Source organism: Dromiciops gliroides, chromosome 5, assembly GCF_019393635.1.
Source record: "Dromiciops gliroides isolate mDroGli1 chromosome 5, mDroGli1.pri, whole genome shotgun sequence".
NCBI classification, from domain to species: Eukaryota; Metazoa; Chordata; class Mammalia; order Microbiotheria; family Microbiotheriidae; genus Dromiciops; species Dromiciops gliroides.
This window is the reverse complement of record NC_057865.1, coordinates 162,089,831-162,104,309: the sequence shown is the minus strand read 5'-3', so window position 1 is coordinate 162,104,309 and position 14,479 is coordinate 162,089,831. Positions and strand designations below refer to the sequence as shown.

General features: G+C 38.5%; 1 protein-coding gene across 1 annotated transcript in view; it reads left to right on the top strand.

Moving 5' to 3' along the window:
* The window catches only part of ELAPOR2 (endosome-lysosome associated apoptosis and autophagy regulator family member 2), a 206,617-nt gene that overhangs the window by 161,030 nt on the left and 31,108 nt on the right, over positions 1-14,479 (top strand). The window contains 3 exon segments of the mRNA XM_043968893.1: positions 43-180; positions 2,856-3,119; positions 6,733-6,906. Of these exon segments, the coding sequence (XP_043824828.1) occupies positions 43-180; positions 2,856-3,119; positions 6,733-6,906 (576 nt within the window).

Below are 14,479 nucleotides of genomic sequence, written 5' to 3'. Positions count from 1 at the left end.
TGAGTCTGTGTTAATGTATATATTATTCCCAATGTATTTTAGGATATTAATAGAAAAAATACCAACGTGGTGGAATCCTGGGGTGGAACCAAAGAAAAACAAGCTTACACCCACATCATCTTCAAGAATGCAACATTCACATTTACATGGGCCTTCCAGAGAACAAATCAGGGTCAAGATGTAAGTGCCAGCTACCCTTTCAGGATCTACATAGCGCTGTCTTTCTTGGTCATTTAAGGTACCCAGAATAGTCTGTTTCACATTTAATTCATCTGGTAGTGGCAGTGTGACAGGGGTTGGAGGAAAGAATTTGGAGTTAGAAGAACTGGGTTCTAACAGTACTCTGCTACTTGTCCCATCTTGGCAAATTGTTCATCTCTTTGGACTTCAATTTTTTTCACTTTTAAAGTGAAGGGGATTGGGGGGCAGCTAGGTGGCACAGTGGATAGGGCACCAGCCCTGGATTCAGGAGGACCTGAGTTCAAATCCTGCCTCACACTTAAGACTCACTAGCTGTGTGACCCTGGGCAAATCACTTAACCCCAATTGCCTCATCAAAATAAATAAACAATTAATTAATTAATTAATTAATTAATTAAAAAAATAAATAAAGTGAAGAGGATTGGACTTGGTGACTTCTAAGGAACCTCATAGCTCTATTTTGGCTAGAAACCCTGTGGGTCTTCTTCCCCATCCCTTAACTGATGGATATAATTTTTCTTTGACTAAGTAAAAGAGGGCATTCTTTGCCTCATTTCTTCCCTATCCTTAATCATTGGATGGGTGTTGCTTCAGGCAAACTGTGACCTGTGAAACACCTTAGCTTAAAAAGACCAAGGTCTCCCACTATATGGGGCCATCTCCAGTTCTCTTGATCTGTATCTTGCCACTGGACCCAGATAACTCTGGAGGAGAGAGTGAGGCTGGTGACTTTGCCCAGCTCTGCTTTACTTAAGACCAATTCATTGCAAGTCATGACATGACCCTGATGTCATGGTCCTCTTGAAGAAAAAAGAACAAATGACCACAATGTGATATGTATTATAGGATGAGCTTTGTGAGCCTCTCCCTGCTCTTTTGTAGCTAGAAAACTGAGACTCATAGATGCTGTTAATGGACCCAAATCATGGAGCTAATTAGTGACAGAAAGAGCTTCAATCCTACCTTGATTCCTGGTCCAGTGTTCTATCTACTAGATCATACTGCCTCATGCTATGCCAATAAATGCTTTTGTTTCTGGTAGCTTGCCACAGAGAATAGAATGCTGGACTTGGTTAGGAGGACTTGAATTCAGATACCTCCTCTGATACTCCCTAGCTGTGTGGCAATAGTTGTTTGGCCTAGCCTCAATTTTCTTATCTATAGAATGAGAACAAGAATGTTGGAAGTACCTTCTCCATCAGTTCATTGTGAGATCAAATGAATTGATGGCTATAAAACCCATGGCAAATCTTAAAGTTGGTTATTTATAGTTGTATTATTTTTTTAACTGTTCTTATGATTTTTTTGACATTGAGAACTCTCAAGAAGAAACTTTCCCTACTCTTTCTTTTTTTGTGGGGCAATGGGGGTTAAGTGACTTGCCCAGGGTCACACAGCTAGTAAGTGTCAAGTGTCTGAGGTCAGATTTGAACTCAGGACTTCCTGAATCCAGGGCTGGCTGCATTATTAGTCAGTTAGTCAACAAACAATTATTCAGCACTCAGTGTGCCAGGCACTATACAAAGTGTGGGAGATTTAAAAAAAAAGACAAATTAAAAAACAACAACTTTGTGGCCTTTAGGAAGCTGTTTATTAGTAGAGACAACATAAAGATACAAGATATGTAAAGGGGTATAAGGTCTGTTCCAGTATTAAAAGCTCTTTTGGTCCTGAGGTCTATAGATGTACTTGAGTTTATTCACATTAGGATTCTCTCATGGCAGGAAGAGAAGCAAATATGTATTTTTCAGAGCATCTCCTATGTGTCAGGCACTGTGCTGAGCACTTTTTATAAATATTATCTTATTCTATCCTCAGAACATCCTTGTGAGGTAAGTGCTCTTGTTTTCTTCGTTTTATAGTTGAGGAAATTAATTTTACCATTGAGTAAACCGAGGCAAACAGGTTAAGTGACTAGTTCAGGGTTACGTAGCTAGTAAGTATCTGAGGCCAAATTTGATCTCAGTTCTTTCTGACTCAGCAACTATGTGACACAGTGGATAGAGTGCTGGGCCTCCTGAGTTCAAATTTGTCCTGAGGAACTTTCTAGCTATGTAATTCTGGGCAAGTCAATTAACCCTCTTTACCTCAGTTTTCTCTTCTATAAAAATGAGCTAGAGGGGGCAGCTAGGTGGCATAGTGGATAAAGCATCAGCCCTGGATTCAGAAGGACCTGATTTCAAACCTGGCCTCAGATACTTGACACTTACTAGCTGTGTGACCCTGGACAAGTCACTTAACCCTCATTGTCCCACTCAAAAAAAATGAGCTAGAGAAGGAAATGGCAAAATCACTCCAGTATCTTTGCCAAGAAAAACTGCTAAATGGGACCACGAAGAGTTGGACACAACTGAAATGACTCAGTATAACTCTAGTTTCAGTGCTCTGTTTATTGTAACCCTCAGCTAACCACAGAAATTAAATCTCAGGAACTCAATTTCTCCAGATCTGGGGTTATTAGAGCATTGTAATTGCTCTAATTCAAAAAAAGTGAAAAGGAGAAACAACCTTCCATGGCTAGTCACCTTGCCCTGGAAGGTGGCATTGTGATTCTGGTGTTTTTTTTTTTTTTGGTAATGTCATTCTTAAACAGGTAACTAGGTGGCATGCTCTTGTCCTAAGAAAGGAGTCATTGTTCTCTGTTCTCCTTCCAGAGTAGACGGTTTATTAATGACATGGTGAAGATCTATTCTATCACAACTACAAATGCAGTTGATGGAGTGGCGTCATCTTGCCGGGCCTGTGCCCTGGGTTCTCAACAGTCAGGTTCATCGTGTGTGCCCTGTCCACCCGGGCACTACATTGAGAAAGAGACCAACCAGTGCAAGGAATGTCCACCTGACACCTACCTGTCCATACATCAGGTCTATGGCAAGGAAGCCTGTATTCCTTGTGGGCCAGGAAGCAAAAGCGCACAGGTAATCTCTTTTCCTAGTACCTGGGGCATCTCCCTCCCTTCTCTGCCCAAATGAGCTTCTGTTGGTCCTTCAACACTCAACTGAAATGATGCTTTTATCTTCTCTAGTTCCTGTGATTGGCAACAGTTTTATTTTTCACACCTTACCTAGCACTTTGTTTTGTCTTCTCATGCCTCATGTAATGAGGAGAAAGAGAAAAGGGGAGGGGAGAAGGAGGGAGAGGACAAAATATTCCACAGATGGTCAGCCTCTATGGGCATGTTTCCCCCTCCCCAACCCAAAATATGAGAGTAAAGAGGGCCATTAAGATATTAGAGCTTCCTTGGGGCAGCTAGGTGGTGCAGTGGATGGAGCACCGGCTCTGGATTCAGGAGTACCTGAGTTCAAATCCAGCCTCAGACACTTGACACTTGCTAGCTGTGTGACCCTGGGCAAGTCACTTAACCCCCATTGCCCTGCAAAAACAAAAACAAAAAACAAAAACAAAAAGATATTAGAGCTTCCGCAGACAATTGATTGATGGATTTAGAGAAGATATGACATAGTAGAATGCTAGAATTGGAAAGAACTACCCCTTATATCTACTAGCTGTGTGGCCATGGGTAAATAAATCATTTACCCCCTCTGAGCCTTGGGTTCCATATCTGTAAAATGGGAATGATGATACCTCTAGCACCTACCTCAACAGGTTGTGAGGCTCTGATGAGAATATTATTACTACTGATCGCTAGCATTTGCAATACTTTAAGGTCTTCAAAAGAAAAATTATTCTGAATTTTGTGTTTTGTTTTGTTTTTTTGGTTTTGCGGGGCTGTGAGGGTTAAGTGATTTGCCCAGGGTCACAAGCCAGTAAGTATCAAGTGTCTGAGGCCCGTCCTCCTGAATCCAGGGCCAGTGCTTTATCCACTGAGCCACCTAGCTGCCCCATAGATTTATTTTTGATGCTTATTCCCCTGTCCCCAAATCCTCTTTCAGGAGTTAATAACCCAAAGTTCATGAACTTGTTTTTCTTCTATACAGTATTTCAGTATGATTGGTTTTCTTTGCAATACTATATATTTCATTTTATGCATTTAAAACATTGTTCTGTCACAGAACAATAATTCCTGCTACTGGGAAGCCTGAGGCTGGTGCATCTGTTGTACTTGGGAGTTCTGAGCTTCAGTGGGCTAAGTGTGTGTCTGCACTAAGCCTGACGCTAATAGGGTGTGCCCCCAGCATTGGCAGGTAGCAGATCACTAACCTGCCTATAAAGGAGTGAACTGGTCCTGGTCAGGAAATATGGGGAAGGCCAAAACTTCCAAGGTGATCAGTAGAGGGGTGGAGCCACTTATTGTCCATTTCTAGCCTGGGTGAACTAGGGAGATCCAATGTCCAAATATGCACACGTGTGTTTGCATACATGCCTATAACACACATGCACCATACATGCAACACATATACACAATACATAACAGCATATAATACTTATACAGTAATATGTGCATGCATATTACTGCATACAGTATTCATAAATATATGTATAGAATACACTGGCATATACATATATTTGTAACACACAATATTCACATAACATATGCCTACACAAACATACTTATATAAATATGAATATATATTCATACATATGTGTGTATATATGTATTTTAGAAGGTCCCCATGGACTTTACCAGATTGCCAAATGGCTTCATTGTATAGAAAAGGTTCAGAATTCCTGTTCCAGTCAAATGTAGCAAACTCCTGAAGAGCAGGGACTGTTTCGTTTTTGTCTTGGTCACCATGGTATTTAACACAATGCCTGGCTTGTAGTGGGAGCTTGATAAGGTGTACTCAATTGAGTTTAAGTCCACCTGGGGAAAAAAGAGCCAGAGCTCAGGAATTCAGGGGAGAAGCAGGAGATTTTCTGAGGCAGCTTTTCATGTAGATCTTTAAGAGGTTGTTACGAAGAATGTTGTTTATATATTTGAGATGAGACCTTTATCTGAGAAGCAGTATATAAATTTTCCTCCCAATTTTCTGCTTTCCTTCTGATCTTGGATACATTTATTTTATCTGTACAAATCTTTTTAATTTAATGTAATCAAAACCATCCATTTTACACCCAAGATTCCTCTCTATCTTGTTTATTCATAAATTGTTCACCTCTCTATAAGTCTGATAAATATGTTCCATGGTCTTTGCCCAAGGAGCAATTAAACTACTTATACCCTTTGACCCAGAAATACCACTGCTAGGTCTATTTCTAAAGATGATTAAGGAAAAAAGAAAAGAGCCAATATGTTCTAAAATATTTATAGCAGCCCTCTTTGTGGTGGCAAAGAACTGGAAATTGCAGGGATGCCCATCAGTTACAGAATGGCTGAACAAATTGTGGCATATGATTGTTATAGAATACTACTGTGCTATAAGAAATGATGAGCCCAGGGGGGCGGCTAGGTGGTGCAGTGGATAAAGCACCGGCCGTGGATTCAGGAGGACCTGAGTTCAAATCCAGCATGAAACACTTGACACTTACTAGCTGTGTGACCCTGGGCAAGTCACTTAACCCCCATTGCCCTGCAAAAAAAAGAAAAAAAGAAAAAAAGAAATGATGAGCTCAGTGATCTTAGAAAAACATGGAAAGACTTGTTTGAAATAATGAAGAGTGAAGTGAGTGGAACCAAGAGAACATTGTATACAGTACCAGCAATATTGAGTTTTTTATTTTTAAATTTAAAAATGTTTTTATCTATTTATTTTAGTTTATTTTTTTAAAAAATGTAATAAACACTTTAATTTATAATTTTGGGTAATGATTTTTATCCCTCCTTCCCCTTTCCCCTCCCTAAGGTGGCAAGCAATCAGATGTGGGTTATACATGTGTGATTATGTAAAACATGACCACATTTGTCATTTTGTACAAGAAAACTTGATTAAAAGAAAAAAAAATGAAAGAAAGTGAAAAATAGCATGCTTCAATCGGTTCCATCAATATCAGTTCTTTCTTTAGAGGTGGATAGTATGTTTCATCAATAGTCTTTGGTATTGTCTTGCATCATTGTGTTGTTGAGAATAGTCATTTACAGTTCTTCATCAAACAATATTACTGTTTCTGTGCACAATGTTCTCTTGGTTCTGCTCACTTCACTATACATCATTTTATACATGTCTTTCCAGGCCTTTTAAGAATGACTTTGAGTGAATATTTTGATTATTATAAATATCCAAATTAACTGTAAATTACATATGAAGAAAGATGCTATCTGCATCCAGAGGAAAAACCTGATAAATAGAAATATGTATAGAATAATTTTACACACATACACACACACACACCTATTTGTATCTAATGGTGGCCATGGGGGGAAGGGAGACAGGAAGAAAAAAAAGACATTTACACAATAACTTTACTATATATTTCAAAAGGAATAGCAAGTGTACATGATAGATTTGCAGTTTCATGTACAATCATCTTTATCATACTATATTATGGAAATGCTTGTTTTATTCCATAACTAAAATTTTTTTTAAAGTCTGTTGTTGAGTAGAATGTTCTTTTTAATGGTTTCCCTCTTATTCAGTAATGACTTTTCTTGTCTTTTTGGTTTTGTATTCGTCTTCTCATCTCTTACCAAAGGACCACACGGTTTGCTATAGTGACTGCTTCCTGTCTTACATGAAAGAAAACCAGAGTTTGCATTATGATTTCAGCAACCTCAGTAGTGTTGGCTCATTAATGAACGGCCCGAGCTTCACATCCAAAGGAACCAAATACTTCCACTTCTTCAACATCAGCCTGTGTGGGCATGAGGTGAGTTCTTCCTGTCAAGACTGTGTCTGTGCGTGTGGCAGGGAGGGTTTTGGGGATGGGTATTAGAGTAGATTTTCAGCTTTAATTGAGTTGGTATTTTATTGTCTTGGCAAGGAAGCAAAAGGCTGTCTAAAAACTCCCAGGAAAATGTCATCAGGACTTCAGCTTAGCTGATCAGAGTCACTTGTCACATTAGAGTTGCCTTGTCTACTTTTTAATTGAATAAAAAAAGTGGAATTGGTGGGTGCAGAGATAGGCATAACATGCAAGAGAATTTCTTTAAACAGTTAAACAAAAAACAAGAGTTATATCAGTCTCATCAATGCCAGCTATTTCTTAGGTAAGCCTGGTTTTACCCTTTCCTTCTTCATTCTGTTAATTTTACAGATGATGATTTTAAGATTAATTAGGTAATAAGAAATTGGAAGCAGTTGACCTTTTAGAAGGACATTTTCCAAATCAAAATAGAGAAATATTATGAGATGACAACTACAGTTATCAGGAAGAGATAGAAAAGAATTGGCTTCAGTGTCAGAGGACCTGGGTTCAAATTCTGAATTGCCCCCCCCCCCGCCCCCCGCAACACATGAGTCTCTGGCTAAGTCACTTAACCTTCCTAAGCCTCAATTTCCTACAAAATCATGAGGATTGGATTAAAGGATTCTGGGGTTCATCTACCTCTAGATCTTTGATTCTTTAATTTTATGATTCCATTGTACTACATGGTGATTTCTGTTAAAGCATCAGAAATAAATTTTATTTTGAATTTTGAAAGTCAGTTTGTAGCAGAAAATTGGTTTTCACAGAATTTTAGGTCTGATCCTTTAAAAATTATTGATTTCTTTTGTTTTTTTATATTGCTTTTATTTCTGAATATATCCTCCCCTCCCCAGGGAACCATACCTTGGACAAATATTAAAAAAGAAAGGGGTGAGGAAGCATTTCAGTGAAACTAATCAAGACATCAATTAAATTTGATAGTATATACAATATGAATTGATCCCCATCCCCTTTTTGGTGTATGCAAATTTGGGAGGAAGGGACTGGGAGATGAAAGGAGCTTCTGAGATATTGTGAAAAGAATCTAGCTCTTGGCATTATTTCTTCTTCTATCACTTATACATACTCATGCCTCTGATTGTCTATCCAGTATTATATGGACAGTGGTAGTATGTAGGGTCTTTTTCAAAGACAGTAAAACTGAAGAAATGAGGAGGTAATCATCTAAAATACACTTACAAGTGCAGACTGTGGTGTCATATTCTACTTTTATGTGTGAGAGGTGTTACTTAGACATTTTGTTTCTTTTTAAAAAATATATTTTAATTTATTTTGTTAAATATTTTCCAATTACATTTACAGATCTTTTTAAAAATTTGAATTTTAAATTCTTTTTCTCTCTTCTGTTCTTCCCTTACCTCTTGAAAGGGCAATCAATATGATATGTTATACATGTGAAATTATGCAAAACATTTCTATATTAGCCATGTTGTAAAAGAACACACACACAAACAAGAAAAATAAAGAAAATGAGAAAAAAGTATGCTTCAGTCTGTACTCGGAGTTCATAATTTCTCTTTCTGGGGGTGAACAGCATTTTTCATCATAGGTTCTTTGGAATAGTCTTGGATAATTGTCTTGATCAGCATAGCTAAGTCTTTCACAGTTCATAATTGTTAGAGTATTGCACTTACTAGGTACACTGTTTTCCTGGTTCTGATCACTTCACTTTGCATCAGTTCATATAAAACTTCATGGTTTTTTTTTCTGAAACCATCCTGCTCATGATTTTTTATAGCATACTAGTATTTCATCACAGTCATATACGACAACTTGTTCGGACATTCCCTAATTAATGGACATCCCCTCAATGTTCAGTTCTTTGCCACCACAAGAAAAGCTGTTATAAATATTTTTGCACAAAGAGGTTCTTCTCCCCTTTCCTTTGATCTATTTGGGATACAGACCTAGGAGTGGTTATTGCTGGGTTAAAGAATATCCAGTTTTATAGCCCTTTGGATATTGTTTCAAATTGTTCTACAGAATGGTTGGACCAGTTTACAACTCCACCAACAGACTGCATTAGTGTCACCATTTTCCCACATTTCCCTCAGCATTTATCATTTTCCTTTTCTGTTATGTTAGTCAATCTTATAGGTGAGAGGTTGTATCTCAGAGTTGTTTTTTTTTTAAATATACATTTTAATTTAAAGTTTTGAGTTCCAAATTTTATCATTCCTTCCCTCTATCCCCTACCCCCTCCCTGAGGTGGTAAGCAATCACATATAGGTTCTACACATGCAATTACATAAAACATTATCATATTAGTTATTTTGTACAAGAAATTGAATAAAAAATGAAAGAAAGAAAGTGAAAAAATAGCATACTTCAGCCTGTGTTCAATCATCAATTCTTTCTTTGGAGGTTTATAGTATGCTTCATCACTAGTCCTTTGGGATTGTCTTGGATCATTGTATTGCTGAGAATTGTTAAGCCATTCACAGTTCTTCACCAAACAATATTGCTGTCATTGTGCACAATGTTCTCTTGGTTCAGAATTGTTTTAATTTGCATTTCCCTCATCAGTAGTGATTTAGAGCAATTTTTCTTTTTACTATGGTTACTGTGGAAATTTATTTTGATTTGGGGACTCTATCTTTGGGCTGAGATCAGAAAGCCTTAGGCCCTCAGGGTCTCTTCTGTGTGGGAGGTGCTGGTGCCCCTCCCCTTCTGCTTCAGCTGAGCCAAAAAGCCCCCTGGACTGTATGAGACATCAGACAGCTGGGGGGAAAAAGCCCTCAGCTCCCTCTGCCCTCTGACGTGAGCAGATCTATCCCAGATATCCTGGGCTTGTCCAGTCTGGGCTCTGGCATAGCCTGTGCTGATGCATGAGACACCTGAGCGTCCCTTCCCCCCAGCTGCAGCCCTGGCTGGCGGATTAGCTTGGTGGGTGTGTGGGGTGCAAAAAGCCCCAAGATTTGAGTGGAGAAAAGGAAAATATATATAGACCTGGGAATTAGACTCAGGGGGGCCGGCAGACAAGATTAAAGGAGGTTGACAAGATTAGAAGAATGGAGGAGAGGAGGGCGGCAAAGGAGGCCAAAGGACAAGACTGACAGAGCAGACAGACAGAACAGGAGGCAGTGGAGAGCACAGAAGCGGTCAGCACAGGGTACAGGTTGGAGAAAGTGAAGATTAAGAGAACAGTATGGAGAGGAAAGTTAGAAGCAGGGGGATAGACAAAGTGAAAGAGGCTCAGAGTTAGAATAAAGGACCTGAGTAGTGAAAGTGGAACATACCCTAAGGCAGGAGGCGGCTAGGGCCCTCATTGTATTAAAAAAGTTCCAGGCCCAGCAGGTGGAAAGAGACCATAGCCACGCAGTCAGGTTGTACATTTTATTTCCCTGTATTCTTAATTTTAAATTGTATCTCATAAATAAACTCTGCTTTGATTATTTAGTTAAGGGGCTTCTTAATCTTTTGCTTATCAATTTTGGGAGTGGAGCAGTGTGGTGGAACTTTATAAACAGCCCACATTAATTTAATAGCAGTCAGATAGCCAGTCAGTCAACAGCCCCCAGATTAGTCCTGATAGATTAGTCCCCCCAAATTAGGCTAGTCATTTAACATATTTTAACAATACCTTTGATTTCTTTTCTGAAAACTGCCTGTTTGTATCTTTTGATCATTTTTCAATCAGGGAATAGCTTTTATTTTTTATAAATTTGCCTCAGTTTTTTATATATTTGAGAAATGGTTTCTTTATCAGAGAAACTTGCTATATATCTTCCCTCCCAATTCCCTATTTTCCTTCTAATTTTGTCTTCATTAGTTTTGTTTGCAGAAAACCTTTTTAATTTTCATGTAATCAAAATTATCCATTTTATTTCCTGTGGTTTTCTCTTTTTCTTGTTTGGCCATAAACTTTTCCCTTATCCAAAGATCTGATAGGTAAAAATTTCCATGCTCTCCTAATTTGCTTATGAAATCACCCTTTATGTCTAAATCACTTAACCATTTTGATCCTATTTTGGTATATATTATGAGATATTGGTCTAGGCCTACTTTCTTCCAAACTGCTTTCCAATTTTCCCAGCAATTTTTATCAAATGGTGGGTTCTTGCCCCCAAAGCTTCAATCTTTGGGTTTACACACGTTTCATTTCTCCATTTTGTCTTTTCCTTCCCATATTTCCCCTTTTATTTATCTCTCTTATTTCTTACCATTTAATGTCTTCTTTCCTCTCCCATTCTTCTCCCATCTCCTTTTTTTCTCTTTTTTTCTATTTGCTTTCTCCTCTTCCTTTCTCCCATGTTCCTTCTGTTTTAGCCTTGTCCCTTATTTTAGTTTTTGTCATTTTAGCATAGCGTGACTTTGAGAGTACATATAGGGCCAAAAAAAGCTTAAGTATTTAGTTAGTATCTTTGCAGAGAGCATGTTGCTGAGTCTTACAAAGATGTATGACATTTGCCCATTTTGTTGAGCTTACAGCTCTATGGGTGAAAGCAATCCATTAACAATTAGCAAAACATGGCAACACGGAACAGGGGAAGAAGGATTTGGAGTCAGAGGCCTTAGGACTGAATCCTAGATCTGCTTCAGAGAGACAGCTAGTGGTGTGGTGGACAGAGTGCTGGGTCTGGAGTCAGGGAGATTCGAGTCGAAATCCAGCCTCAAATGTGTATTAGCTGTGTGACCCTGGGCAAGTCACTTAACCTCTATTTCTGTAATTTTCCTCAACTGTAAGATGGCAGTGATAATAATAGTACCCACCTTTTAGGGTTGTTATGGGGTATACAATGAAGTATAATTTTTAGAAAGCACTTGTCAGTGTACCTGGCATATAGTAGGCATTATAAAAATGCTTATTCTCTTTTTATTATGCCTCTGTGAATAAAACAAAGGCACTGGAGAGGTTGGGAAAGCCTTCCTGTAATAAATTGGAATTTTAGTTGGGGCTTAAAGGAAGCTAAGGAAGTCAGGCATAGATGAGGAGTAAGAGCATTCTAGGCCTGGGGAACAACTAGAGAAAATGCCCTGATCTGAGAGATGGAGTATCTTGTTTGTGGAATAGCCAGGAGGCCAATGTAATGGATTGAAGGTTATGTGATAGAGAGTAAGGCATAAGAAGCCTGCAGAGGTTTGAGAGCCAGGCTATGAAAGCCTTTGAATGCCAAATAGAGCACTTTATACTTGATTGTGAAGGTGACAGGAAGTCATTGGCATTTACTGAGTAGGGAGGTGACATGGTTGAGCATTAGGAAAATCACTTTGAGGGTTAAATGGAGAATGGATTGGGGCAGGCAGACCCACCAGCAGACTATTCAATAATCCAGGTGTGAATTGATGTAGGCCTGCACCATAGTGGTGGCAGTGTCAGAGGAGAGAATGGGACATATATAAGAAATGTTGCAGAGGTTAAATCAACAGGCCTTGGCAATAGCTTGTTTATGGGGTGGTGGTGAGAAATAGTAGGGAAGTGAGGATTATTTGTAGGTTGAGAGCTGGAGAGACTGGGAACTTGGTCATGCCCTTTGTAGTAATAAGGAAAGTGGGAGGCAGTAGAGGCTGAGAGAGACATTTAACGAGTTCTGTTTTGGTCATATTTATTTCAAAATGTCCACATCTAGTTTGAGATTTCTGAAAGGCAATTGGAGATACAATACTAGAGGTCAGTAGAGAAGTTGGGGCAGGATAAGTAGACTTGCAAATTATCAGTATAGAGGTGGAAATTAAATCTCCAAGTAAAGTAGTGTAGAAGGAGAAGTGAAGAAGACTGAGAGCAGAATCCTGAGGGGCTCCTATGATTAAGGGGAGTCTTCTGGAAGAGGATCCAGCAAAGGGGACTGAAATGGAAATGTCATAAATAGGAAAAGAACTAGGAGAGAGTGGTGAGCTGAAAACCTAGAAAGAAGAGAATATCAAGGAGGAAAAGGTGATCAACTCTGTCAACAGCCACAGAGAGGTCAGGGAAAATAAGAACTGAGAAAAGGCCATTCATTGTATTTGGCAACTAAGAGATCATTGGTCAGTCCATTGCAGAACTGGGGAAGACTTCATTGAAGAGGGAGCATTTTAACTAGGTTACTTAAAGGATAGATAGGATGTCAAAAGTTGAAAATGGAAGGAGGCAATGTTGAAATGGAGGAGAAACATTATAAGAATAAAAATCAATGTAAACAAAAGCATGGAAGCAGGATGTGTACAGCGTATAGCCATTAATTCAATTTGGTTGGAACACACAGTATGTGCTGGGAAGTACCATGAAATAAGGTTGCAAAGGTAGGGAAGCATTAGGATTGGGAAGAGCCAAGGTAGAATGAGAACCTCAGAACCATGTCATTCATTAATTCTTTCCTTTAAGAAATATTGATCAGGGCAGGTAGGTGGCACAGTGGATAAAACACCAGCCCTGAATTCAGGAAGACCTGAGTTCAAATCCAGCCTTGACATTAGCTGTGTGACCCTGGGCAAATCACTTAACCCTCATTGTCCTGCAAAAAAAATATTGATGAAGCATATATTATATAAGTCACTAGTGATATAAAAATAATAAAAGAAAATTAAACACTCCTTTCCTTCAAGTAGTTTATAATCTAATAGGAAAAATTCAACATGTACATAAACATATGCTATAAGGTAGAATGTTTAAGGTGTAAGATCCAGGGAGAATGCTTTTGGGAAATGGGCAACTAGGTGGAGGTAGCAAATAGAGTTCAAGTCTTGGAGTTAGGAAGGCCTTAGTTCAAATTTTGATTCAGACACGTGAACTTTCTCAGTCTCAGTTTCTTCATCTGTAAAATAGAGATAATAATAGTACCTACCTCACAGGATTTTTGTGAGGATCAAATGAGACAACATATTTAAAGTACTTTGGAAAACTTAAAATTCTGTATAAATGCTAGATATTATAAATATGATGGAGATTCCAGTTTCTTTCCCTTTCCCCCATTGCTTCTAGAATAAAATATACATTCTTTAGCTTGGTATTTTAAGCCCTCTGCAATCTGGCTACCACCTGCTGTTCCAGACTTATTTTATATTGCTCCTCTTCACCAACTCCATGTTATTACAGCCAAACTGGCCTACTTGCTAATTGCCAAACTTAACATACCATCTGGTATGGCCACACTTTTTTGCATGGGCTGCCTCTTCCCTGTACCTAGAATGCATTTCTTTCTCAATACCTTTGCCTCTGGGGATTCTCATCTTTCTTCAAGGTTCAGCCTAGGAGACACCTCCTATGTTAAGATTTTCTTGAATCGCCCATTTGCTAGTATTCTGTCCCATCTCAAATTACTTAGCATTTCTTATCTGAATATATATATATATATATATATATATATATATTTCCCCCCCTTACAAATTGTAAGTACCTTGAGGTCAGGAACTCTTTCTTTTTTATTGAGAGAAATTATTTTACTATTATATTAATAACCAATTTTTAATTTGGGATCCAGGCTTTTCTCCTTTATTTCCTCATTTTAAGGTCCATCCTCTGCAAAAAGTCAGTCTCTAAAAGACATGACAGATGAGATTGTCCTAGCCCTCAAGGAAACCTATTCTTCAATAT